Source organism: Hyperolius riggenbachi, chromosome 7 (genome assembly GCF_040937935.1).
Source record: "Hyperolius riggenbachi isolate aHypRig1 chromosome 7, aHypRig1.pri, whole genome shotgun sequence".
Classification (NCBI taxonomy): Eukaryota; Metazoa; Chordata; class Amphibia; order Anura; family Hyperoliidae; genus Hyperolius; species Hyperolius riggenbachi.
Window position 1 is genome coordinate 314,732,419 of NC_090652.1, and position 27,442 is coordinate 314,759,860.

General features: G+C 47.2%; 2 protein-coding genes across 4 annotated transcripts in view; one reads left to right on the forward strand and one right to left on the reverse strand.

Annotated features, from left to right (window-relative positions):
• Positions 1-2,338, reverse strand: part of HSPBAP1 (HSPB1 associated protein 1) — a 106,974-nt gene extending 104,636 nt beyond the window's left edge. Inside the window, exon 1 of one of the 3 annotated variants that reach the window (XM_068246211.1) lies at positions 2,214-2,338. In XM_068246211.1, coding sequence (XP_068102312.1) covers positions 2,214-2,274 — 61 coding nt within the window. In that variant the 5' untranslated portion in view covers positions 2,275-2,338. The other 2 variants (XM_068246212.1, XM_068246213.1) reach the window with 2 other exon arrangements.
• A 19-nt stretch (positions 2,339-2,357) lies between these two features.
• SLC49A4 (solute carrier family 49 member 4) overlaps positions 2,358-27,442 on the forward strand; it is a 75,036-nt gene continuing 49,951 nt past the window's right edge. The window contains exon 1 of the mRNA XM_068246210.1: positions 2,358-2,789. Within this exon, the coding sequence (XP_068102311.1) occupies positions 2,543-2,789 (247 nt within the window). The 5' untranslated portion in view covers positions 2,358-2,542. The remainder of the gene's footprint in view (positions 2,790-27,442) is intronic.

The following is a 27,442-nucleotide window of genomic DNA, read 5'->3' on the forward strand; positions in this document are numbered from 1 at the left end:
CGCATTAAGAGGTCATAAGACCTGTGCAGCTGTGACAATCACTCCTGACAGCAGGGAGAGGAAATAAATGCCACTAGGCCACCATTACTCTGTATGGGAGCTGAATACATAAAGAGAAGCAGCAGTTATAACTACACAGCTTCACCTGTAACCAGGGGCGTAGCAATAGGGGTTGCAGAGGTTGCGACCGCATCGGGGCCCTTGGGCCAGAGGGGCCCCGAAGGGACCTCCCTCAACTACAGTATTAGCTCTCTATTGGTCCTGTGCTCATAATAATCACTTCTATAGATACTTTGAATAGTGGTAATCATTAACAAACTGTTCCCCATCCCCTTCTTGTACCTCTGACACTGCAGTTGCCATTGGCAGGTTTTGGTGTGCCGTATCATTTGTTATGTACAGAGTGCTTGGGGGGGCCCCATTGTAAAACTTGCATTGGGGCCCACAGCTCCTTAGCTACGCCACTGCCTGTAACCCCAGACAGGGCCGGATTTGTACTTTCCAGTGCCCTAGGCCTGCTGTCATCTACCCCCCCCCCCCCCCCACCACCACTACCACCACCACTACCAAAAAACATTCTGACCAACACTGACTATCGATCATTGGTTTGAATGGGCTCATTTCAGTTGTGCTGCTCTGCCTCCCATTCAGCCAAGAGTCAGAGGATGCTCTGTCTGCTCAATAATTCCTGCAATTTGTGCTCCTGCCCGAAAGTGCACAGCAGCCAATAGTGTTCTGGGAATGCATACATGAGAAATGACGCTGATATATGTACTTGTCAAGAATGCATAACACTATACTGGCGTTGGTTGCTGTGCACATCTGGGCAGGAGCAGAAAACTTGCGCAAGTCGCAAGTGGCCAGAGCATGCGCTGCTTCTTTGTCCTCTGTGCGACTGGCTGCAGTCAGAGCCACAGGCAGGTGGCAGGGAGTGCGAGTGGCCAGAGCATGCGCTGCTTCTTTGTCCTCTGTGCGACTGGCTGCAGTCAGAGCCACAGGCAGGTGGCAGGGAGCGTGAGTGGCCAGAGCATGCGCTGCTTCTTTGTCCTCTGTGCGACTGGCTGCAGTCAGAGCCACAGAGAGGTGGCAGGGAGCGTGAGTGGCCAGAGCATGCGCTGCTTCTTTGTCCTCTGTGCGACTGGCTGCAGTCAGAGCCACAGGCAGGTGGCAGGGAGCGTGAGTGGCCAGAGCATGCGCTGCTTCTTTGTCCTCTGTGCGACTGGCTGCAGTCAGAGCCACAGGCAGGTGGCAGGGAGCGTGAGTGGCCAGAGCATGCGCTGCTTCTTTGTCCTCTGTGCGACTGGCTGCAGTCATAGCCACAAACAGGTAACAGGGAGCGTGAGTGGCCAGAGCATGCGCTGCTTCTTTGTCCTCTGTGAGACTGGCTGCAGTCAGAGCCACAAACAGGTGACAGGGAGCGTGAGTGGCCAGAGCATGTGCTGCTTCTTTGTCCTCTGTGAGACTGGCTGCAGTCAGAGCCACAAACAGGTGACAGGGAGCGTGAGTGGCCAGAGCATGTGCTGCTTCTTTGTCCTCTGTGAGACTGGCTGCAGTCAGAGCCACAAACAGGTGACAGGGAGCGTGAGTGGCCAGAGCATGTGCTGCTTCTTTGTCCTCTGTGAGACTGGCTGCAGTCAGATCCACAAACAGGTGGCAGGGAGTGGGAGTGGCCAGAGCATGCGCTGCTTCTTTGTCCTCTATGAGACTGGCTGCAGTCAGAGCCACAAACAGGTGACAGGACAGCTCAATGGAGAGAAACAAAGAACAGGTAAGTAGCAAACATCCTGTCAATACCCACTTTGGATGTTTGGTTGTAATTAGAGCGGACCTGAACTCAGAACTTCCTCTCTGCTTCAAAAGATACACAATAACATAATAACCTTTAAAAAAACATTTCCCCAGAGCCACCATAAGGGCACCGGATTGTTATTCTAAGGATACAAGTGTTAGGCTGTTCAGTTTATTCTCACTTCAGGTTTACATGCACCCTCTCCCCTCATGCTGAGGATGAGGAAGAAGATCTACTGCACAGAGATCAAGGAGCAGTCAGGTGATCCCAGTCACATGATAAGACAGAGCTCCTCCCCTCAGCATGCTGGGACATGTAGTCCTCCCCCAGCAGTTTCCCTGCTCAGTGCTGTACCTGTACTCTGCTCCCCACACGCCTCCATCTGTCTCTCCTCTCAGCCCGGAGAAATCCCCCACATAATTACCAGTGTCTCCGCTGCCTGGCGGCGGCCATCTTTCCGGAGCCCAGCGGAAGCATGACGTCATCAGGGGCGGGCCTCCCGCAGAGGAGGAGTAGAAAGGCCCGCGCTGTCTACTCTCCACAGATGGCAGAATGGTAGTGGGCGTGGCTAGATCAGGACTGTAAACTAGCGATAGGCGTGGCTAACTGCGAGTGGCAGACTAGTGGTGGGCGTGGCTAGTCGCGGGTGGCAGACTGAGGCGGGCGTGGCTAACCACGGGTGACGTGCTGCCGGAGCGGATGTTTTGAGCGCGTGACGAGCGCTTCCGGCGCAGAGCCGGTGAGAAGTGGAGGATGGAGGAGCGGCGGCCGCTGTTGGCTCCCCGGGGGCCCCGGGTGTTCGGGCGGCGCTGGCTGGTGCTGCTGCTCTTCTCGCTGCTCGGCTTCCTGCAGGGGCTGGTGTGGAACACGTGGGGGCCCATCCAGGCCTCGGCCCGCTCCGCCTTCGGCTTCTCTAGCCTGGATATCGCCCTGCTGGTGCTGTGGGGGCCCCTCGGATTCCTGCCCTGCTTCCTGTTCATGTGGCTGATGGACAAGAGGGGTGAGTTCCCCCTCCCCTCAGTATATATACCCCTCCCCCCCACTATACCTAACCTGTACCCCAATGCACCCTGCCCTGCTTCCTGTTCATGGGGCTGATGGAAAAGAGGGGTGAGTTCCCCCCTCCCCTCAGTATATATACCCCTCCCCTGTACATACCTGACCTGTACCCCAATATACCCTCCCTGCCCTGCTTCCTGTTCATGTGGTTGATGGACAAGAGGGGTGAGTTCCCCCCTCCCCTCAGTATATATACCCCTCCCCCCACTATACCTAAACTGTACCCCAATGCACCCTGCCCTGCTTCCTGTTCATGTGGCTGATGGACGACAAGAGGGGTGAGTCACCCACTTCCCCCCACCATATACCCCTTCCCCCAGTATATATACCCCTCCCCCACTATATACCTGTACCCCAATATATCCACTATGCCCTGTGTGCCCTACTGATCCCCAATACACCTTCCTGTTCAGGTGGCTGATGGAAAAGAGGGGTGAGTTCCTCCCTCCCCTCAGTATATATACCCCTCCCCTGTTCATACCTGACCTGTACCCCGATATACCCTCCCTGCCCTGCTTCCTGTTCATGTGGTTGATGGACAAGAGGGGTGAGTTCCCCCCTCCCCTCAGTGTATACACCCCTCCCCCTACTATACCTAACCTGTACCCCAATGCACCCTGCCCTGCTTCCTGTTCATGTGGCTGATGGACGACAAGAGGGGTGAGTCACCCACTTCCCCCCACCATATACCCCTTCCCCCAGTATATATACTCCTCCCCCACTATATACCTGTACCCAAATATATCCTCTATGCCCTGTGTGCCCTATTGATCCCCAATACACCTTCCTGTTCATGTGGCTGATAGACAAGAGGGGTGAGTTCCCCTCCCCCCCCCCGTGTATATACTCCTCCCCCAGTATATTTATCCCTCCCCCAATATATATCCCTCCCCTCAGTATACCTAACCTGTACCCCAATATATTCTCCATGCCCTGTGTGCCCTACTGACCCCCAATATGCCCTGCTCATGTGAATGAAGGACAAGAGGGGTGAGGTCCCCCCCACTATATACCCCTACCCCACTACACCTACCCTGTACCCCAATATGCCCTGCTTCCTGTTCATGTGGCTGATGGACAAGAGATTTGAGTCATCCCCTCCCCCCAGTATATACCCCTCCTCCCAGTATGTACCCCCCACCCCACTATACCTACCCTGTACCCCAATATACCCTGCCCAGTATGTCTTACTGATCCCCAATATACACTACACTGCCCAGTATATGCTACTGACCCCAATATACACTGTCCTGTCTAGTATGTCCTACTGTCCTAGTGGTGGCTGGATAGTGTAATGGTTAAGGGCTCAGCCTCTGACACAGGAGATCTGGGTTAGAATCTCGGCTCTGCCTGTTCAGTAAGCCAGCACCTATTCAGTAGGAGACCTTGGGCAAGTCTCCCTAACTGCTACTGCCTATGAGCGCGTCCTAGTGGCTGCAGCTCTGGCGCTTTGAGTCCGCCAGGAGAAAAGCGCTATATAAATGTTCTGTCGTTTGTTACTGACCCCAATATACACTGTCCTGCCCAGTATGTCCTATTGACCCTGATATACACTCCTGCCCAGTATGTCCTATTGACCCTGATATACACTGTCCTGCCCAGTATGTCCTATTGACCCTGATATACACTGTCCTGCCCAGTATGTCCTATTGACCCCGATATACACTCAGTGTATATCGGGGTCAATAGGACATACTGGGCAGGACAGTGTATATCAGGGTCAATAGGGCATACTGGGCAGGACAGTGTATATCAGGGTCAATAGGACATACTGGGCAGGACAGTGTATATCGGGGTCAATAGGACATACTGGGCAGGACAGTGACTGTCCTGCCCAGTATGTCCTATTGACCCCGATATACACTGTCCTGCCCAGTATGTCCTATTGACCCTGATATACACTGTCCTGCCCAGTATGCCCTATTGACCCTGATATACACTGTCCTGCCCAGTATGTCCTATTGACCCTGATATACACTGTCCTGCCCAGTATGTCCTATTGACCCTGATATACACTGTCCTGCTCTCTCTATTTAATGTTGATGGATGACGGGAGTGAGTATTCTACCTCCCCTATTATCTGTTCCCATCCCCCACTTATCATACTGTACCGTATTCCAGCTTGTTTCTAGTACCCCGGTATACTCTATTGTACCCCAGTTTTATCCTTATACAGAATACAGTACTCTGTATCCTAGATATATTTTATACTCTCCTGTTAAGTATATGATGAGGGGCTGATAAAGTATCCTGATATATTTCCCTGCCCCCTACTGTACCCATTACTACTTCAGTGTCATGAAACTGAGTGTATGTGACTTAACGAATGCACCCTGATGTGGTCTTAGTAGCGCTTATGTGACAACTCTTGCCATTAAGTGTGTGTGATCCGCCCTATGATCTGTGGAATGTTTGACAGTGGCCTCAGGGTTGGAACAGCATAACTCAGGGGAGAAGTGAAACTGTTGTAGCACGGAACTGATCACTGGAATGCAGAACACTCTGATTCTACACAGCACTTCCTGTACACAACTTATATTGTCTGAGCAGCTCTGGGATGGATGGCCTCTTCCTGGGTGCTCTTCAGAATGGTGGCACCCCCACAGCAACCAATCAACCAATAGAAGATCTGTTCACTGTGTCGCTGGAATAGAGCACTTGGTACAGAGGCACAGCCCTGTAATATTATTTATTATCGTTGTTGTTTTATAAAGCGCCATTCCGTGGCGCTGTACAAAGTAAGAAATGAACATGGGGTACATAATACAGACAATGGTGTACACTAATATACAAGATACATAATTGGTGACAAAATACAGAATTGGTAATGACAGTTATAAAAGGAACATGATGAATAAAATGTATAATTATTTCTAGTACACAAAAGAAGGGAGAGCCTTGCCCTTGCGAGCTTACAGTCTAAGGAATAATATGTCTGCACTTTATAAATACTAATAGGTTTCAAGTCTTTTAAAGTAAACCTGAGCTAAAATTAGCTTCACTTAAAGCAGGATTGTCAGTCACAAAATTAAATTCCAGTTACTCACTGCTGCGTGTTGGGTAGCCTGCATTGCATGCATTCCAATATAATCATTGTTTTAATAAATCTCATCTAGGTCAGTCTGGCTCTGTTTGGTACATTACAGAGGAGCGGGAAGCTTGCTTTCTCCTTTCCCACATTCGTGCTCCTCACTGATTGGCTGAGAAGGGAAATACACCTCCCCTCTCTGCAGAAGCTGCTGAGATACAATGTATGCTGTGTCCATGTGTTTATGAAGCAAGCTAGATATGACAGTGCAGTTACTAGGAGAAAAAAAGAGTAAGGAAGGAAATTGCATCAGGGTTGGCGTCGGTTAGAGTCAGTAAAGAAGGAAAATGCCTTTATTTACTGCATAAAATTCACTGAAATCAAAAAAAGCGTACCATACAATACATCTATCTATCTATCTATCTATCTATCTATCTATATATATATATATATATATATATATATATATATATTGTTTTTTCCTGGGATAGTAAGGCCCCGTTCACATCACAAACGCAGACGGCCATGCGTGAGGAACGCAACGCATGCGAATGCACGCCATCCGCGTTTGTGTGCGTTGCGTGGCTGATCCCATCACTGAAAAGTGAATGGGACAGCCACGCGTTTTTGCAAAAATTGCGTGCAGCATGCGTTCCCGGACTGCACAGGTCTGGAACACATGCAGTGTGAACATCAGACAGTGCACTGTATGATGTCGTGCGTGTCGGCCTCCTGCACGTGTTTCCAAAGCGCGGCTGGAAACGCGTGCAGTGTGAACGGGGCCTAAGGCTGTCCCTGCTGCTTTAAACTCTTGCTATGTTTACTTAAATCCCATTGTTTTATTCATATTCAGCATCATTTCCCATCACTGGCGAATGCAGAAGCTGATGCAAACAATTCCCAGTAGATGTAGAATTTTATGCAAATTCTCTATGCAGCTTTTAATGGAGGAATTGAATTCCATCTTGACGGGACTCAATTGGCTCTATTTTCGCGTAGCATATATTTGCATAATCTTGCATCAACTTGGTATTATTTGTATCTCATTGATCATACCTAGACATGGAGGTGGTGTAAGTGTGGTCAGGACCTTTTACAGGGAGCATGCAGATAAGTTAACACCAACTGATTCCTTGATCAGGCGCAGGGCACTGGTGAAATCCTTTTTTTCTTTTTACAAAATCTGGAAATCTTACCTGCAGATACTACAGGGTTATTTATGCCTTTGCAAGCTCCCCTGAGTGCAGTGTGTTTTCACTAGACTGCTAGTAGTGAGTCAGTGATGGAGACGTGGGATTGTCTGAGAGGACATGGCCACAGCGTTTCTTTTTTTGTCAGAATCCTTTTTATTTACAGCGGGTTTTTTTGAGTTGTAACTTATCTTAAAGCGTATTTATAGAGTTGAACCGTCGCTCCAAGTAACAAAAATATATTGTGCCATTCTGCTGAAAGGGAAGTGCTAAACAATTGTAATAAGAAAGAGAATGGCACCCATGTGAAATGGACCACAGAGGTTTATAGGGCGTCCCGTCGTATGGCGCTGCATTCCGCTGTGGAAATTTGATGGGCATGGATGCCCCCGGGATTCGGATTGGAGTATCTTGTAGGATAAGGCCTCATTTTGGAGTACTGCTTTTCTTTTTTTTCACTTGGTTTCCTCCAGTTTTTTATTTATCTCCCTCATTGGGATTCTGGCAGATCCAGACTGTACGGGCAGGTGGTGTGACAGTTGTGCACTGACTGTACAGGCAGGTGTGACAGTTGTGCACTGACTGTACAGGCAGGAGGTGTGACAGTTGTGCACTGACTGTACAGGCAGGAGGTGTGACAGTTATGCACTGACTGTACAGGCAGGAGGTGTGACAGTTATGCACTGACTGTACAGGCAGGAGGTGTGACAGTTATGCACTGACTGTACAGGCAGGAGGTGTGACAGTTATGCACTGACTGTACAGGCAGGAGGTGTGACAGTTGTGCACTGACTGTACAGGCAGGAGGTGTGACAGTTGTGCACTGACTGTACAGGCAGGAGGTGTGACAGTTATGCACTGACTGTACAGGCAGGAGGTGTGACAGTTATGCACTGACTGTACAGGCAGGAGGTGTGACAGTTATGCACTGACTGTACAGGCAGGAGGTGTGACAGTTATGCACTGACTGTACAGGCAGGAGGTGTGACAGTTATGCACTGACTGTAAGGGCAGGAGGTGAGACGGGCGCTGACTGTAAGGGCAGGAGGTGGGACGGGCGGGCGCTGACTGTATGGGCAGGACGTGTGACCATTTGCCGCTTACTGCAGAGTCGCAATTTTGGTTGATTGGGTTATAAATAGATTGTGCGGCATTTCTCTGCATTGATGTAACTGATTCTGTTAATTGGTACTGGTGCATTGTGAGTTCAGTGTTTTACATACAAATAAAACCATTTTATTGGGTACAGTAAAACAGGCTCATAAAAAGGAATGTTCTCAGGCGAGTAATTAATCTCTGGAGTTGCCAGAGGTCAGGAGAGTCCAATTACTGTGACTGGTGTGTAGTGCTGCTGTACATCATGACATATGGACTGTGTGTATTATGTTGTGGGGGGCGGGGTGTAGAAGGGGGGGGCTTTGTGAGGGTGAACTGCCAGTGGTGACATCCACAACAAGATTTAAAGGACACCTGAAGTGAGCGGAATATGGAGGCAGACTTTTTATTTTTATTTTATTTTTAACAATGTAGATTGCCTGGCTATCCTGCTGATACTTTTAGCCATAGCCCCTGAACAAGCATGCAGCAGATCTGCATGCTTGTTTCTGGTGTGCGATTTAAAGCGGAACTGAAATGACTAAAAAAAAAGTGTTTCACTTACCTGTGGCTTCTGCCAGCCCTGTGCAGCCTTCCTGTCCTGCGCCGGTCGCCACAATCCTCCATTCTCCCGCCGCCAGATACTTTTGGTTCTGTCTGTACCTCCTGCGCGCCCCGGGCCACACGTATCTTACTCCGCAATAGTGCCTTGCGCTAACAGTGCAGGACACTATTGCGGGTGAGAAAGATAGGCGTGGCTTGCCGGGTAACTTACAGGTCGATGGTACATTAGTACCAAAAGTATCTGGCGGAGGAATGGGACAGGATTGCTGCAAGGGGCTTTGTATTATTTAGTCACTTCAGTTCCGCTTCAAGCACTACTGCAGCCAAATAAACCAGCAGGGCTGCCAGTCAACTATGGCTGCCTCCAATTCCCTCTCAGTGTACTTTAAGCCAGACACACAGTGCACGTGTCTCGCACTCAGCATATTACAAGCCCTCTGTGTTTAGCCCAGTGTTACCCAACACTGCAGCAAGTTATGAGCGGTGCTGTTGGTGTGGGACTCCTATCCTGACTATCATCCCACGCTCTGTATGTATAAATGCTTTTCAAAGAATCCTATTACACTTTTCATGAACAAAGATTCTTATTCAGACTGTTCACACATGATTTATCCCCCCCCCCCCTCCTTCCAATAAAGGAAAATAAAACTGTACTGTACATGACCTGTTGGAGTACTTCTATACCCAGCCCAGATACTGGCAGAGGTACACATGTTCAGAGCAAGATGTACCACAATTGGCAGTTGACCATATGACAGGTGTCCTCTTTTCCAGCAAATGTTATCAATAGCTTGATGTAGGATTAGTGGCTTTGGTTATATAGGGGGGCCAAGTTCTACCCCTGATTACAGCCAGTTAATCCTTCTTTGGCAGCTGCAGCCGGGAATAACCAGAGATCCCAAACTGCCCTCCAACTTCTGCTTGTAGTTAAAGTGGACCTGAACTCTTGCACAGGACAGAAGGAAAACTGAGAGCAATGCCCCCTGAGTGTATTCTGTCTAAATCCCACTTATCTGTGACTAATCACAAGTTGTAATTTCAGCTCTCAGCTGTGTCAGCTGACTGCTACAGCAGAAGTAATTTCTAAACACAGGATGTTAACCCTATGTCTGCTTCCATGAAAGCAGGAAGTAGAAACACTGGAGATTGATTTTAGGATTTGTATCAGCTGTAACCAAGAAATGTTTTTCATTAAAGTGAATCAGAGACGAAGCACTCATGTATTTTACCATATATATCAGTGGGAACATTAGAGAAAACACCTACCCTGCTTTATTTCAGTCTGCACTGCACAGCTTGTTTCTTATCAGGTCTCTTTCACATTAGGGCAGATTTTCTGCGTTTCAACGCAAAGGATAAAGTTTGCGTTACCCAAGGTGAAATGAAAGTCCATAGACTTTCATTTTAGCTTTCACATATAACGCTGCGTTTTTGTGCGTTGCATTACACTGCACCCAAGCGCAGTTTTTCGGCCGACGCTAGCTTTATGCGTTACAATGTAAGGCCTCGTTCAGACTATACGCGCTGCCGTGCGCATTTTGGCAGCGCGTATAGTGTGCGACACGCGAGAATGGTAGAAGGGCATAGACAGCCCTTCTACCATTCCCATCATATGCGCTGCATGGCAGCGCGATTGCGCTATCGCGTACTGCACGCATTTTTGGGAATCGCAACGCAGATCCCATTCATTATGAATGGGATCTGCAGCGCAGTGCATAGGAGCACAGATGGCGTGCGATTGGACGCGTTGCGTTCCGATCGCACAGCCATCTGCGCTAAATGATGTGAACGAGGCCTATCTGCGCTAAATGATGTGAACGAGGCCTAAGTCAATGTAAAACGCACACTATGCACGTTTTTAATCCGTTAACGCAGGCAATCAGTCCCAGAACGCAACAGAGGAACAATGTAGAAAGTTGAAAACTAAAAGAAAAAAAATTACCTTCGTTTTTCTATGTGCTGTAACGCATTGAAAACGGATTAAAAACGCACTCACTGCAGTGCAATGCACATCAAAACGCATTAAAACGCATACAACAAAACGTATGCTTTGAGCGTTCTCCAACGCAAGCTCTGGTGTGAAAGAGCCCTCAGACCTGATAAAATCCCCGACTGAGCATTCAGTCTGGCTTTACTATGACTCCGCTATAATAATTATAGAGCTAGCAGCTTGGGCTTGAAAAGACACCAGAGAGCACAGACTGAGCTATAAATATTCCTGAGCAAAGCGAGACTGAATGCTCAGTTGGGCATTTTATCAGGGCTGTTAGAAGCAGGCTGAGCAGTGAAAGATGAAACAGAGAGCAAGGTAGGTGTTTTCTCTAATGTTCCCACTTATATATATGGTAAAGTGTGTGTGTGTGTGTGTGTTTTGTTTTTTTGTTTTTTCAGGCTAGCCACGGTGGATAGCTTTGCTCATAATTTCATATTGATACAAATGTTGTGAATATTATGCAGCTATTGTGTGGCTTGGAATTGGCTGGCAATCATTGAGTGGTGCTGGTGGTAACTCATGCAGGAAGAGGGGTTACTGGGCTGGATGTACTTAGAGAGCACATGAGGATGTACTGCTGTCAGTATTAATCTTGTAGTTCCTGTAGACTTTCTTAGCTGGCTGCAGACAGAAGTAATTTGTGATCTGTACTTGTCACAGCAATCTCTTAGGCCCGGTGTACACCAAAAACCGCTAGCAGATCCACAAAATGCTAGCGGTTTTTAAAACGCTTTTTCTTATTTTTATGAAGAGTTTTGCGGTTTTGGGAAGCGTTTTTGGTGTAGTAGATTTCATATATTGTTACAGTAAAGCTGTTACTGAACAGCTTCTGTAACAAAACTGCCTGCAAAACCGCTCTGAACTGCCGTTTTTTCAGAGCGGTTTGCGGTTTTCCTATACTTAACATTGGAGGCAGAAACGCCTCCGCAATCCAAGAAATGCCTCACCCCGGGAGTATGCGTTTCTGCAAAACGCCTCCCGCTCTGGTGTGCACCAGCCCATTGAGATACATTACCCAAGCGTTTCCACATCCGCAAGCTGCTGCAGAAACGCCAGAAAACCCGCTCGGTGTGCACCAGCCCTTAGGCCTGGTGCACACCAAAAACCGCTAGCAGATCCGCAAAATGCTAGCAGATTTTGAAACGCTTTTTCTTATTTTTCTGCAGTGTTTCAGCTAGCGTTTTGTGTAGCGGTTTTGGTATAGTAGATTTTATGTATTGTTACAGTAAAGCTGTTACTGAACAGCTACTGTAACAAAAAACGCCTGGCAAACCGCTCTGAAGTGCCGTTTTTCAGAGCGGTTTGCGTTTTCCCTATACTTAACATTGAGGCAGAAACGCATCCGCAATCCAAAATCTGCAGCAGCCCGGGAGTGTGCGTTTCTGCAAAACGCCTCCCGCTCTGGTGTGCACCAGCCCATTGAAATACATTACCCAAGCGGATCCGCACCCGCAAGCGGATCGCAAACCGCAGCAGAACCGCTCTGGTGTGCACTAGGCCTTAGAGCTTGTTCACACTGGGGCGAGTCTTCAGCGCCTTGCTGATCTCCGGCCGAGTTCTGCTTTTTACTAGATGACCTAAAAACTCTCTGCCTCGAGGTATACATATAGTGTATTACCCCACCCTTTGTTTCCTCCCTACTCCTTTAGATTGTAAGGGCAGGGATCGCTCACCTTTTTGTGTCTTAAAGTTTGCCATACATTTTATTGGGGTTAAATTGGTCACTGAATTTACTATTTCTGTATTATGTTCCAGTGTGTCTGATTTTGATGTACACCATTGTCCGTTTTTTTTATTATGTACCCCATGTTTGTTTCTTACTCTGTAAAGCACCGCTGAATATGTTAGTTCTTTATAAATCCATAATAAATATCCCCCATAAAGCAATCTCTGTCTGTGCCGGATAGTAGGGATTACCGTATGTCGGCCTCCGTGCCCCCCTCATTTCAGATGCAATAGCAGCCCCTTCCTTGTAACACGGAATTCCCCCCTCCCCCAGCTGGGAACTGTCTGATGAGGGCAAGGAATGGTGACCAGTCACCTGATACACTTGTCACATGGTGCAGCTGGTAGAAAACATAAACAAAGTAGCTTTAGTGGCTGATATATTGTCCCCGGGGTGAGTAAGCTGCGAATAGCCATTGTGTCTGTCGGCTCCTCCTGACTTGGAATGTTATTGCTGGTAAACACAGCTTGTTATACTGCAGGCAGTAGCACTCTTTGACTTGAGGAAGCCTTGAGCTGTGAAACCTGTAGTCTTATGCAATTATACAATACAGATCTGCCCTATTCTTCCAGCTTCATACTGAAGAATAGTTACTGACTAATGCTGGGAATACACGGCTCGATTTTTGAGCCACTAAGATGGCTCAATAGATAATTTCTGACATGTCCGATCTCCCGCCCAATCGTTTCGCTGCTCGATTCCGGATTGAAATGAATGGTAAAAGATAACAAGCGTAAGATAAGAGAATTGACTGCGGAATCGAGTGGCGAAACGATCGAGCAGCAAAACTGAGCTGTGTATTCCCAGCATAAGACCTGCACTTGTCTTCCTTCATTTTGAGTTCACTTTGGGTGCCTCTCTAGTGCATACCTATGAAATCGCTGCCGGGAGACTTGGGCGCAGGATACAGCCGATATGCGGCTTACCCTGCTGCACAAGTCCCGGCGGCGTTTATTACTATTCCTCCTCCAGGCCCACGTGGATGGTGGGGAAATCGTGTAATATGGCTTCCAGTTATTGCTGGCGGCCAAATTAGTGTTTTTAAAGAGAACCCGAGGTGTGTTTAAAGAATGTTATCTGCATACAGAGGTTGGATCTGCCTATACAGCCCAGCCTCTGTTGCTATCCCAAACCCCCCTAAGGTCCCCCTGCACTCTGCAATCCCCCATAAATCACAGCTGTGCTGTGAGGCTGTGTTTACATCTGTAGTGTCAGTCTCAGCTGCTCCCCCGCCTCCTGCATAGCTCCGGTCCCTGCCCCCGTCCCTTCCCTCCAATCAGCAGGGAGGGAATGGATGCAGGCGGGGACCGGAGTTCTGCAGGAGGTGGGGAGAGCAGCAGACTGACACTATAGAGATAAACACAGCCAGCTCTGACAAGCTGTTTGTCAGCAGCGTGGCTGTGATTTATGAGGGATTGCAGAGTGCAGGGGGACCTTAGGGGGGTTTGGGATAGCAACAGAGACTGGGCTGTATAGGCAGATCCAGCCTCTGTATGCAGATAATATTCTTCAAACCCACCTCGGGTTTTCTTTAAAGGGAACCAGAGAGGAATGATTTGTTAAAATAGAAAAAGTTTATACGTACCTGGGGCTTCTTCCAGCTCCATAAACATGGATCGCTCCCACGCCGCCATCCTCCGCTTCCTGGATCCGCCGGTACCGGGCCCGTCACTTCTGGCGGACGCAGCCAAATGTCCGCATCACAGGGGGCTCCCTCCATACCCGTACGCATGCGGCTGCGCAGTAGGCAGCCACAAGCGTAAGTGTATGTAGAGAGCCCCTGTGATGCGGACAATTGGCCGCGTCCGCCGGAAGTGACGGGCCCGGTACCGGCGGATCCAGGCAGCTGAGGACGGCGGCGTGGGTGCGATCTGTGCGTATGGGGCTGGAGGAAGCCTCAGGTATGTATAAACTCTTTTATTGATCCTCTCTGGTTCCCTTTAAAGTAACTTCAGCGCCGTCTTTTGAGGCGCCGAAGTTACTCACTGAACGCCATTATAGCTGTAATTCCTATTACAGTCTATGGTGGCGCCGGCTGCGCCCAAGTCTCCTGCTCTTTTATTACAGCACTCTTCTCTAGTCCCCACTTTATAAATCGTTGGTGTCCGTGTGATCATTGCAGTAGATCCCATTGTCTCGACTTGAGCACTATCTGTAGCATCCAGTGACCGCTCTGTTCGTGGTTCCATTTCCTCCTAGGGGCTCAAAATGCAGCAACAGGAACTGATGCCAAACACTTCACTGTGCAGTTGCAGAAAAGCATTTAGCATCGTCTGACTGAGCCAACCCCATCGGATCCTCTGAACCAGGCCTCAGATCTGCTTAATCCAGCATTTACTATTTCCTGGATTGAAAATTGATCTGGTAATATTTTGTTACTTTGTAGCTCTTGGTTTTTGATCTGATATCAGCAGACATCTGATTGAAAACTGGCTGGAATGTTTCCACCGCTAGCCCGGGACTGAATGGATGGAGAATGCCACTAGTGGTTTTTATAGATTTGTCTGATGGGTGCAGTAGTGGTTTATCAAATCAGACGTCTCCTCTGGTAATCATTGCATTGTGTATGGCCAGCCAGCTATTACAGAAAACTCACTGAGCTCCCACCGTCATTATCTGAGGCCGTCGTCTGTGATCATCTCATCGGGAAAATCTAGTGTGATGCTGAAATCAATATCAGACAAGATGTCTGCCGCACGTCCCCTCCAATCAGCAGCAGCGGAGGGAGGACGCAGAGGTTGTTGCTGGACGAGTCCCAGGAGATGGGGAGCCAAGCCTGCTTATAGCGGACCTGAACTCAGAACTTCCTCTTTGCTCTAAAAGATAAGCAACAGCATAATAACCTTTAAAGAAAATCATTTTTTTTTGTTACAGCTGATACAAAGCCTGCAATTAATCTATAGTGACTACTTCCTGTTTTCATGGAAGCAGACATATTGATAACATCCTGTTTACAAATTAGCTGCTCTGCCATGGCAGTCAGCTGACACAGCTGAGGGATCACAATTACAGTTGTGATTAGACACAGATGAGTGGGAATGAGACAGGCTAAACTTTCTAAACACATACAGGGTGCATTTCTCTGTTTTCCTTCTGTCCTGTGCAAGAGTTCGGGTCCAGTTTAACATCACATCTGCCTGCTAACTGCTCAGTGTTTCCCTAATTGGAGATGCAGAATACAGAGAGCTCGGGGTGACCCAGAACAACTGGGAGAGTATAGGAGCCAAAAGAGACAGAAAATCCATCTTACTAAAATGCAACACAGAAGGTATTTGATATAATTCAGCTGTAAGTGAGCAAGTGTGGTTTTCCATGATGCATCACATCTGAATATGCAAATCACCTCTTTGTCCCTAAAAGCCAGGCTCACATCCTGATCCGAAACATGCTGAGTGCGTGTGGGGTTGATGTGGCCCTGTAACATGTATAAGCTTTAGACTTGCTCTACACCAGCAGTTTTGGAGGTGTCTGACGTTTAGGGGCATAAAGAGATGCTTTGCATATTTGGAAGTGATGCATCATGGGAAACCAAAATTGATTGTAGCTGGTGCCTGCATTACATAATGGTGTCCACCACTGCCTGGTGCTCAGTGCTGGTACTGCAACTCTCTCTGCTAGCAAATGCAACATGCAAATGCTATGCCAGTGGTTTGAAAGCCAACATTTCTACTTTGCTCTAAAAGATTCCTTAAAGAGAACCAGAGATGAAGCAACCTCATGTATTTTACCTTATAAATCAGTGGGAACATGACAGTAAACACCTAATCTGCTCTTTGTTACATTGTTCTCTGTTTAATTTGCCTGTTATCACCTCTAAGATAAGAATCCCGACTAAGCAGTCGGTCTGGCTTTGCTACAGAATAATTATAGCTGAGACTGTGTTCTTTGCTGTCTTCAAGTCCAAGCCTGCCCCCTGCTGGCTTTGCTCAGGAATCATTATAGCTGAGTCATTATAGCAAAGCCAGACTCAATGCTCAGTCTGGGATTCTTATCTCAGCTAGATAACAGACACTTTTAGCAGTGAGGATGGAACAGAGAGCAGGGTAAATGTTTTCTCTAATGTTCCCACTGATTTCTATGGTAAAATACACAAGGGTGCTTCGTCTCTGGTTCACTTTAAGGGGCCCATACACTGGTCGATTTCAGCAATCTATTCTATAGGATCGATCAGAAATCGATTTCTTTCAAATCTATTGATTGATTTGTGGCCAATTTCAATCGATTTTGATGGATTTTATCTATCTGACAGGATGGAAAATCTAGGTGGATCTGCTGCTGGCAACAGATTGATGGGTTGCATTGGATCTAATGGTCCAATAATGCATTTAGATAATTTCCAATAGATTTCATTCTGAAATCTATTGTAAATCTGGTCGTGTGTGGCACACATCAGATTCCTGTCAGATTCGACTTGACAGGCATCTGACAGAAATCTATCTGATGGTTGAATCTGCTGCAAATCTGTCACCTTTAACCCTCCTGGCGGTTAATTTTTTTGTGCCAAACAGGCAGAAATCCATTAAAAAAAATAAAAAAATAAAAAATAAATAAATACATGAAACACCACTGCCATAGCACTGCCTGGAACTCATTGGTCTGGGCAGCGCAGGGATTTGTCGGGGGGGCGCCTCTTCTGCCGCTGCGTGCGGGTGATCGCCGCAAAGCGGCGGCATTCAAACTGTGCGCGTGGCTAGCAAAGTGCTAGCTGCGCATACAGCACTTTAAATGGTGCAAATCGCCCCACCAGGGGCTGAGATATCCTCGTGCTCAGCTCGGGCTTACCGGCAGGAAGGTTAAAGCTACTATCCCAGAAATTGTAGCAGAACATCACTGAAATAAACACAGCACTTTGTGCTATGCAGCTTTGAATCTGCATCCAGACTGGAGATAACAGTATCTTTGTTTACATTGCAATGTTGTTACATGGAATTAACATTAACTGTAAACAAGCTCTCTGTGAAGCTGTCTCTGCTTCAAGCGCACACACACACAGTTCAGAACAGCTCACTAGAAGATATTAACCTGCTGGGCGGTCTGGACGAGCACAGCTCGTCCAGTACCGCCGGAGGCTGCCGCTCAGGCCCTGCTGGGCCGATTTGGCTGAAATAAAAAGCAGCACACGCAGCCGGCACTTTGCCAGCCGCGTGTGCTGCCTGATCGCCGCCGCTCTGCGGCGATTCGCCGCGAGCAGCGGCGAAAGAGGGCCCCCCTAGCCGCCTGAGCCCTGCGCAGCCGGAACAAAAAGTTCCGGCCAGCGCTAAGGGCTGGATCGGAGGCGGCTGACGTCACGACGTCGGCTGACGTCGATGACGTCACTCCGCTCGTCGCTATGGCGACGATATAAGCAAAACAAGGAAGGCCGCTCATTGCGGCCTTCCTTGTTTATTCTGGGCGCCGGAGGCGATCGGAAGATCGCCTCCGGAGCGCCCTCTAGTGGGCTTTCATGCAGCCAACTTTCAGTTGGCTGCATGAAATAGTTTTTTTTTTATTAAAAAAAAACCCTCCCGCAGCCTGCCTGGCGATCTTAATAGAACGCCAGGCAGGTTAATATATAGTAAAAAGCAGCTGGAATAAAATACAATGGCAATTTTCAGGGCAAAGTACACTGCACTTTGGAAACTTGTAATTTTGTAAACAGACAATATTACTTGTGCACAAAAAGCAAATCTGATAACTGTGTGAGTAATAAAAAGTAGGAAAACACATTTTTATTGAATGTTAGCGTTTCAGACCACTTTATTCAATAGACATGAGGCAGCCAGTATATAACTCAAGTGACACCTTTTTTGCACAGACTGCCACTGTCAAAGTGGATCTGAAATAAACACTTACTCATTGCATAATTGTGTTCCTTACATATAGTTTATAGGGCATTCCTCGAACCAAATACTTGATACTGTTTTAATACCCTAATTCCCTACACACTAAACAAGCCTCGCCCAGAGCTCCTCCAGTGTCAAGGCCCTCTGAGACCCATGTAGCAAGGGCTTATGAGAGCTCAGTCTGGGCAGGAGAAGAAGGTGTTGCTAGCCAGAGATTTCAGAGGCAGAGGGGAGGAGGGAGCAGGAGAGGGGAGTGAGCTGAGGGCTGGAGATGCAGAACAGCTTGCCTGTGTGTAATGATCACAAGCAGAACATGGCTACCCTCATTGTATCACAGGAAGAAATACTCAAAGGCCCAATTCACACTTCAGCGTTTTGCCGGTGATTTCGGCAAAACCCTCAAACGCTAGCGCTTTTGAAAGCGCTAGTGTAATAAAACCCTATGGGCCTGTGCTTACTTGGGCGATTTGCGCAAATTGCCCAAAATCACGAAACGCAAACGCGTAGCCTGCACCATTTTCAGGCGATTTCCCGGCAATCGCGTTTCAGTGCTATAGAAGCGCTAAATGCGATTGCTGAGATCTCCACACTGTCCAGTGCTTTTTCTGCGTGAAATCGCTGAAAAATCACTCCTGCAAAAATCGCCGGCGTTTTGCGCTTCTAAGTGTGAATGGGGCCAAATACTGTTGAAGCTGTTTGCAGCTAGATTTGCTGTGTAAACCATCTAAACTTTAGATAAGATATATAGACAAGTTACTTGCTATAGTTTTTAATCTCTGATCCCCTTTAAGCTAGCCATACACACAGTTTTGCCCTGTGGTCCCAAACGATCGATTGTCATACACTGCAGAACGATTTCCAATAGATTCTTCTGCCCCACCCCCCATCAACCAATGTGTTCCATCTGATCTGACCAAAACTACCTCTTGGCTAGGATTCCTCCAGCCCTTGTATATGTGAACAGCCTCTGAGGACTTTTGCATACACACTGAACAGAGGCGCCAAAAGTATAAGATTAGATTAAATGAGTTTAAAAACCAACCTAAATGGCAAAATTGAAGGAGGAAGTGGTGGTCTTGCCTCCCTCAAGCAGACACAACGACTGCGATTCAGACAGTCAAACACATTTATTAGGAACTCCAAAAAGGAATGTCGCGCTTTTCACAGGTTCAACCTCGCTTCATCAGGCAATATAGGGAGGAGTATCAAACAATCTGCACAAGAGGCGCTTAAAGAGACACTGAAGCGGAAAAAAATGATATTATGATTTGTATGTGTAGTACAGCTAAGAAATAAAACATTAAGATCAGATACTTCAGTCTAATGTTTCCAGTACAGGAAGAGTTGAGAAACTCCAATTGTTATCTCTATGCAAAAAAGCCATTAAGCTCTCCGACTAAGTTAGTCGTGGAGAGGGCTGTTATCTGACTTTTATTATCTCAACTGTAAGTAAACTGTTTACTTTTTCTCTGCTAGAGGAGAGGTCATTACTTCACAGACTGCTCTGAAAGAATCATTTTGAATGCTGAGTGTTGTGTAATCTGCACATATTATAGAATGATGCAATGTTAGAAAAAACACTATATACCTGAAAATATAAGTATGAGAATATTTTCTTTGCTGCTAATCTTCTAGTAATTATTCATAGTACACAACCAATTCACTGTATCATATATTTTTTTCGCTTCAGTGTCTCTTTAACTTGAATCCTTGTGCAGATTGTTTGATACTCCTCCCTATATTGCCTGATGAAGCGGGGTTTGACCTGCGAAACTCGTTGCATTTCTTTTTGGAGTTCCTAATAAATGTGTTTGACTGTCTGAATCGCAGTCGTTGTCGTGTCTGCTTGAGGGAGGTAAGACCACCACTTCCTCCTTCAATTTTGCCATTTAGGTTGGTTTTTAAACTCATTTAATCTAATCGTATACTTTTGCCGCCTCTGTTCATTGTATACAATTTTGAGTCCACCCTGGGTGGAGGGTTGCTACCCTTTCTTCCTGTCTACAGAGAGCGACTTCTTAATCCTGAGTGGGGTCAGGACAATCTCCCCACCTGCCTTTACAGTGGTTGCCTGCTGGTGACCCTGACTTGTGAGTATCTAGCAATACGAACTTATTGCCACCTTATCCAGTACGTATTACACTATTGGGGCTCTTGGTGTTCCCTGTTTTTTATCTTTTTGCATACACACGATCTTAAAGAGACTCCGTAACAAAAATTGCATCCTGTTTTTTATCATCCTACAAGTTCCAAAAGCTATTCTAATGTGTTCTGGCTTACTGCAGCACGTTCTACTATCACCATCTCTGTAATAAATCAACTTATTTCTCTCTTGTCAGACTTGTCAGCCTGTGTCTGGAAGGCTGCCAAGTTCTTCAGTGTTGTGGTTCTGTGATGCATCTCCCCCTCCAGGCCCCTCTCTGCACACTGCCTGTGTATTTAGATTAGAGCAGCTTCTCTCTTCTCTCTTATCTTTTATCTTTTACAAGCTGGATAAATCCTCCTCTGAGCTGGCTGGGCTTTCACATACTGAGGAATTACATACAGGAAGAGCTGTCTGCACTCTGCAGGAAGAGACAGCCTGACACTTTAGTGGAAAATAGCTGCAGGGGGAAAGAAACACACAAATGATCTCTTGAGATTCAAAAGGAAGGGTGTATACAGCCTGCTTGTGTATGGATGTATTTTCTATGTGTGGACATACTGTACATCAACCTACTTCCTGTTTTGGTGGCCATTTTGTTTGTTTATTAACAAACTTTTTAAAACTGTTTTTAACCACTTTTAATGCGGCGAGGAGCGGCGAAATTGTGACAGAGGGTAATAGATGTCCCCTAACGCACTGCTAGGTTTACTATTGTGCGATTTTTTTTTTTTTTATTTTTTTTTTTTTTTTTTTTTTTTTTAATTTATTTAATTTATTTTTTTTTAAACAATACAGATTCTCTTTAAGCCAAAATTGTTTGAGAATTGACCGATTGGATGTTTGTCTCATAGTCTTAGAACAGATTGAATCGGCGATCTGCCAAGAATTGGAACAGAAAAATTGGGTGTGTATGGCTTTGGCTTGCTTTGTCGCAGAGGATTATGGAAAGCTCATATAAAACCAGATTTAAAGTGGTTCTACTAGAGGTGGCTGTCGTATGCATTGATATCTTTTGGTCACATATTGACCTATCACCACCTTGATTATCTATAGATCTTCAGTTGATTCGTACAGATTGGCACTGGTGGTGGATTTTTGTGGAGCAGCAGGTGATTGATGTCTGCGGTTTTGTGGCTTATTGATCAGAACAAAGCTATCAGGACATCTGTTCCATCGATCCTTATCAGATAGCAGATAAGCAGTGTGTAGATTGCTATGCTTCTGTCAGTTTTTACAATAATGGTTTGCTGAGTCAGATTGCTGTGTTGCCATGTATAGTAGGCCACGCACGCATCAATTATCAACCAACTACTCCTAGCCCCCCCCCCCCCCCCCCCGCCATTTGATGTCCGCAGCACTCTGATCGAATCGGCCGATAGTTTTGCACTTTTCAATGCCTGGTGCACACTATGCAATTTCCCGTACCAGGCATAAAACAGAAATGCTGCTTTTAGATCAATTTTTCAATGAATTACCTGCTGCTATCTATTGAGAATGTGCAATGTGTGGAAAGAATCAATCCATCTCTGATCAGATTCCCATTGAAGATTGATAATTTTGCCACTTTTTGGGGAAAAACTGATATATGGGGAGCGTATTTCTTTGTGCACATTTTGGATAAGCGTAGGTGCCCATTAATGGCTCAATCTCCTGAACAATTGACCATACAATCGATCGAGTCAGGTGACATTACTGGTGTCCATCAACCAAGATCATTCTATCGACCGTTGGATTGATTTTATTAGTCCGATCAGAAATCTTATTATTTTCCCCTCTGTTGATGAGCATGAACGATTGCTATCAATCGCAAGCTGCCTGTGTACAGTGCTCATACCCAAAACAGTCGCCCAAAATGAAAGCTCATTTTAAATGTGGCAGTAAATGAACACGAGGTGTAGCAGCATTTGCTGTGTGTGTGTGTGTGTGTGTGTGTGTGTGTGGGGTTATGTTTGGCCGGTGTCATCAGTGTGTTCCTTTCCCCTGATTCCTCATGCAGTCACTCGGCCTGTCATGTGTGTGTTAGGCCATGTGACGGCTGTTGGGAGACGTGGTTCTATTTGAGGTTTCTCTCCATCCTGTCACGTCAGGAATGTTTGCTGTGGTGTTTGGTTTGATAATTAGAGCTCTGTCTATTCTCATCTGTGGCAACGTTTCTGTTCCTGACAGTCTCTTCCCTGCGCTGACATCGCTGTCACCAGTCCTGACACTAATGTGGCTTGTCAGGCTGAACGCAGGAGGCGGCTGGTACAACACAGAGGAGGCAGAGTGCTTCAGCCAGACAGCCGTACTTGTCTCAGGGCTCCTGTGTGGGGGTGCAGGGGGTATGTGGGGGTGCAGGGATGCCAGTAACCGGGGTACCATGCCTGGCTGAGGAGCGCTTCCACCTTTTGTAGTTTTAAAGTGGACCTGAACTCTTGCACATGCCAGAAGGAAAACAGAGAAATGCACCCTGTATGTATTTAGAGTTTACCCTGTTTAATTCCTCCTCATCTGTGACTAATCACTGCCGTAATTTCATCTCTCAGCTGTGTCAGCTGGCTGCCTCAGCAGAGCAGCTAATTTGTAAACACAGGATGTTAACCCTATGTCTGCTTCCATGAAAGCAGGACGTAGATACACTGCAGATTTATTGCAGGATTTGTATCGGCTGTAACAGAAAAAAACATTTTTCTAAAGATTATTATGCTGTTTGTTTATCTTTTAGAGCAGAGAGGAAGTTCTGAGTTCATGTCCGATTAAAGCACACCAAAAGGTATATGGAGATAGCCATATTTATTTTTTCCCACAATCCTTCAGGGCAAAGGTGAGACGTCTCTCCTCACAGGAACAGACAGCACTTCCCCTATAAAAGTCACATGGTTAGTCCACCCTCAGTGCTGTTTGTTCCTGCGTCCAGGCAGGTCGGCATCTCCCCTCTGGGTGAAGCCTGTGTGCTGGGCTGCAGGTGGATCCTTCTGGGTGGCTGAGACTGTGGTACTGATCTCTATGGATACAGCAGTGTCTGAATCACACTCCTGGAACAAGCATGCAGCTAATCCAGTCACACACAGTCAGAGCATCTGATCTGCTGCATGCTTGTTCAGGGGCTGTGGCTAAATGTATTAGAGGCAGAGGATTAGCAGGACAGCCAGGCAATCTGCATTGTTAAACAGGAAATAAAGATGACAGCCTCCATCTCCCTCTCATTACAGGTGTGCTTTAACCACATAACGACCGCCCCCAGCCGATGGGCGGCGGCAAAGTCTGGGCCCAAACGACCGCAATACGCCCATCGGCGGGGGCGGCTGCGGGAGTGGCTATGCGGCGATCGCGTCATTCGTGACGCGATCAGCCGCCGGGGACTGGCTCCGCCCCCCGTTCGCCGTAACCCGCCGGCCGTTCGGAAGCGCCGGCGGGTTACTGGCATCCGGATCGCCGCTGCAACAGTGTATAATAGGCTTTGTAATGTATACAAAGCCTATTATACTGGCTGCCTCCTGCCCTGGTGGTCCCAGTGTCCGAGGGACCACCAGGGCAGGCTGCAGCCACCCTAGTCTGCACCAAACACACTGATTTCCCCCCCCCCTGCCCCCTGATCGCCCACAGCACCCCTCAGACCCCCCCCCCTGCCCACCCCCCAGACCACTGTTTGCACCCAGTCACCCTCCTAATCACCCATCAATCACTCCCTGTCACTATCTGTCAACGCTATTTTTTTTTTAAGTCCCTAATCTGCCCCCTACTCCCTCCTGATCACCCCCCCACCCCTCAGATTCTCCCCAGACCCCCCCCAGACCCCCCCCCCCCCCGTGTACTGTATGCATCTATCCCCCCTGATCACCTGTCAATCACCTGTCAATCACCTGTCAATCACCCGTCAATCACCCCCTGTCACTGCCACCCATCAATCAGCCCCTGATCTGCCCCTTGCGGGCAATCTGATCACCCCCCCACACCAATAGATCGCCCGCAGATCCGACATCAGATCACCTCCCAAATCCATTGTTTACATCTATTCTCTCCTCTAAACACCCACTAATTACCCATCAATCACCCCCTATCACCACCTGTCACTGTTACCCATCAGATTAGACCCTAATCTGCCCCTTGCGGGCACCCAATCACCTGCCCACACGCTCAGATTGCCCTCAGACCCCCCCCTTATCAATTCGCCCGTGCAATATTTACATCTGTTCTCCCCTGTAATAACCCACTGATTACCTGTCAATCACCCATCAATCACCCCCTGTCACTGCCACCCATCAATCACCCCCTGTCACTGCCACCCATCAATCAGCCCCTAACCTGCCCCTTGCGGGCAATCTGATCACCCACCCACACCAATAGATCGCCCGCAGATCCGACATCAGATCACCTCCCAAATCCATTGTTTACATCTATTCTCTCCTCTAAACACCCACTAATTACCCATCAATCACCCCCTATCACCACCTGTCACTGTTACCCATCAGATTAGACCCTAATCTGCCCCTTGCGGGCACCCAATCACCTGCCCACACGCTCAGATTGCCCTCAGACCCCCCCCTTATCAATTCGCCCGTGCAATATTTACATCTGTTCTCCCCTGTAATAACCCACTGATTACCTGTCAATCACCCATCAATCACCCCCTGTCACTGCCACCCATCAATCACCCCCTGTCACTGCCACCCATCAATCAGCCCCTAACCTGCCCCTTGCGGGCAATCTGATCACCCACCCACACCAATAGATCGCCCGCAGATCCGACATCAGATCACCTCCCAAATCCATTGTTTACATCTATTCTCTCCTCTAAACACCCACTAATTACCCATCAATCACCCCCTATCACCACCTGTCACTGTTACCCATCAGATTAGACCCTAATCTGCCCCTTGCGGGCACCCAATCACCCGCCCACACCTCAGAACGCCCTCAGACCCCAGCCCTGATCACCTCGCCAGTGCATTGCTTGCATCTATTTCCCCCCTCTAATCACACCTTGAGACACCCATCAATCACCTCCTGTCACCCCCTAGCACACCTACCCATCAGATCAGGCCCTAATTTGCCCCGTGTGGGCTCCTGATCACTCGGCCAAACCCTCAGATCCCCCTCAGACCCCCTTCCGATCACCTCCCCAGTGCATTGATTGCATCTATTTTCCCCTCTAACCGCCCCCTGAGACACCCATCAATCACCTCCTGTCACCCCCCTAGCACTCCTATCCATCAGATCAGGCCCAATACATCCTGTCATCTAAGAGGCCACCCTGCTTATGACCGATTCCACAAAATTTGCCCCCTCATAGACCACCTGTCATCAAAATTTGCAGATGCTTATACCCCTGAACAGTCATTTTGAGAAATTTGGTTTCCAGACTACTCACAGTTTTGGGCCCGTAAAATGCCAGGGCAGTATAGGAACCCCACAAGTGACCCCATTTTAGAAAGAAGACACCCCAAGGTATTCTGTTAGGTGTATGATGAGTTCATAGAATATTTTATTTTTTGTCAAAAGTTAGCGGAAATTGGATTGTTATTGTTTTTTTCACAAAGTGTCATTTTTCACTAACTTGTGAGAAAAAATAAAATCTTCTATGAACTCACCATACCCCTAACGGAATACCTTGGGGTGTCTTCTTTCTAAAATGGGGTCACTTGTGGGGTTCCTATACTGCCCTGGCATTTTAGGGGCCCTAAACCGTGAGGAGTAGTCTAGAAAACAAATGCCTCAAAATGACCTGTGAATAGGACGTTGGGCCCCTTAGCGCACCTAGGCTGCAAAAAAGTGTCACACATGTGGTATCGCCATACTCAGGAGAAGTAGTATAATGTGTTTTGTGGTGTATTTTTACACATACCCATGCTGGGTGGGAGAAATCTCTCTGTAAATGGACAATTGTGTGTAAAAAAAATCAAAAATGTGTCATTTACAGAGATATTTCTCCCACCCAGCATGGTTATATGTAAAAATACACCACAAAACACATTATACTACTTCTTCTGAGTACGGCGATACCACATGTGTGACACTTTTTTGCAGCCTAACTGTGCTAAGGGGCCCAAAGTCCAATGAGTACCTTTAGGATTTCACAGGTCATTTTGAGACATTTGGGTTCAAGACTACTCCTCACGGTTTAGGGCCCCTAAAATGCCAGGGCAGTATAGGAACCCCACAAGTGACCCCATTTTAGAAAGAAGACACCCCAAGGTATTCTTTTAGGTGTATGATGAGTTCATAGAAGATTTTATTTTTTGTCACAAGTTAGCGGAAATTGATATGTATTGTTTTTTTTTTCACAAAGTGTCATTTTCCGCTAACTTGTGACAAAAAAAAAATCTTCTATGAACTCACCATACTCCTAACAGAATACCTTGGGGTGTCTTCTTTCTAAAATGGGGTCACTTGTGGGGTTCCTATACTGCCCTGGCATTTTAGGGGCCCTAAACCGTGAGGAGTAGTCTAGAATCCAAATGCCTCAAAATGACCTGTGAATAGGACGTTAGGCCCCTTAGCGCACCTAGGTTGCAAAAAAGTGTCACACATGTGGTATCGCCGTACTCAGAAGAAGTAGTATAATGTGTTTTGGGGTGTATTTTTATACATACCCATGCTGGGTGGGAGAAATCTCTCTGTAAATGGACAATTGTGTGTAAAAAAAATCAAATAATTGTCATTTACAGAGATATTTCTCCCACCCAGCATGGGTATGTGTAAAAATACACCCCAAAACACATTATACTACTTCTCCTGAGTACGGCGGTACCACATGTGTGGCACTTTTTTGCACCCTAAGTGCGCTAAGGGGCCCAAAGTCCAATGAGTACCTTTAGGATTTCACAGGTCATTTTGCCACATTTGGTTTCAAGACTACTCCTCACGGTTTAGGGCCCCTAAAATGCCAGGGCAGTATAGGAACCCCACAAATGACTCCATTTTAGAAAGAAGACACCCCAAGGTATTCCGTTAGGAGAATGGCGAGTTCATAGAAGATTTTATTTTTTGTCACAAGTTAGCGGAAAATGACACTTTGTGAAAAAAAACAATTACAATCAATTTCCGCTAA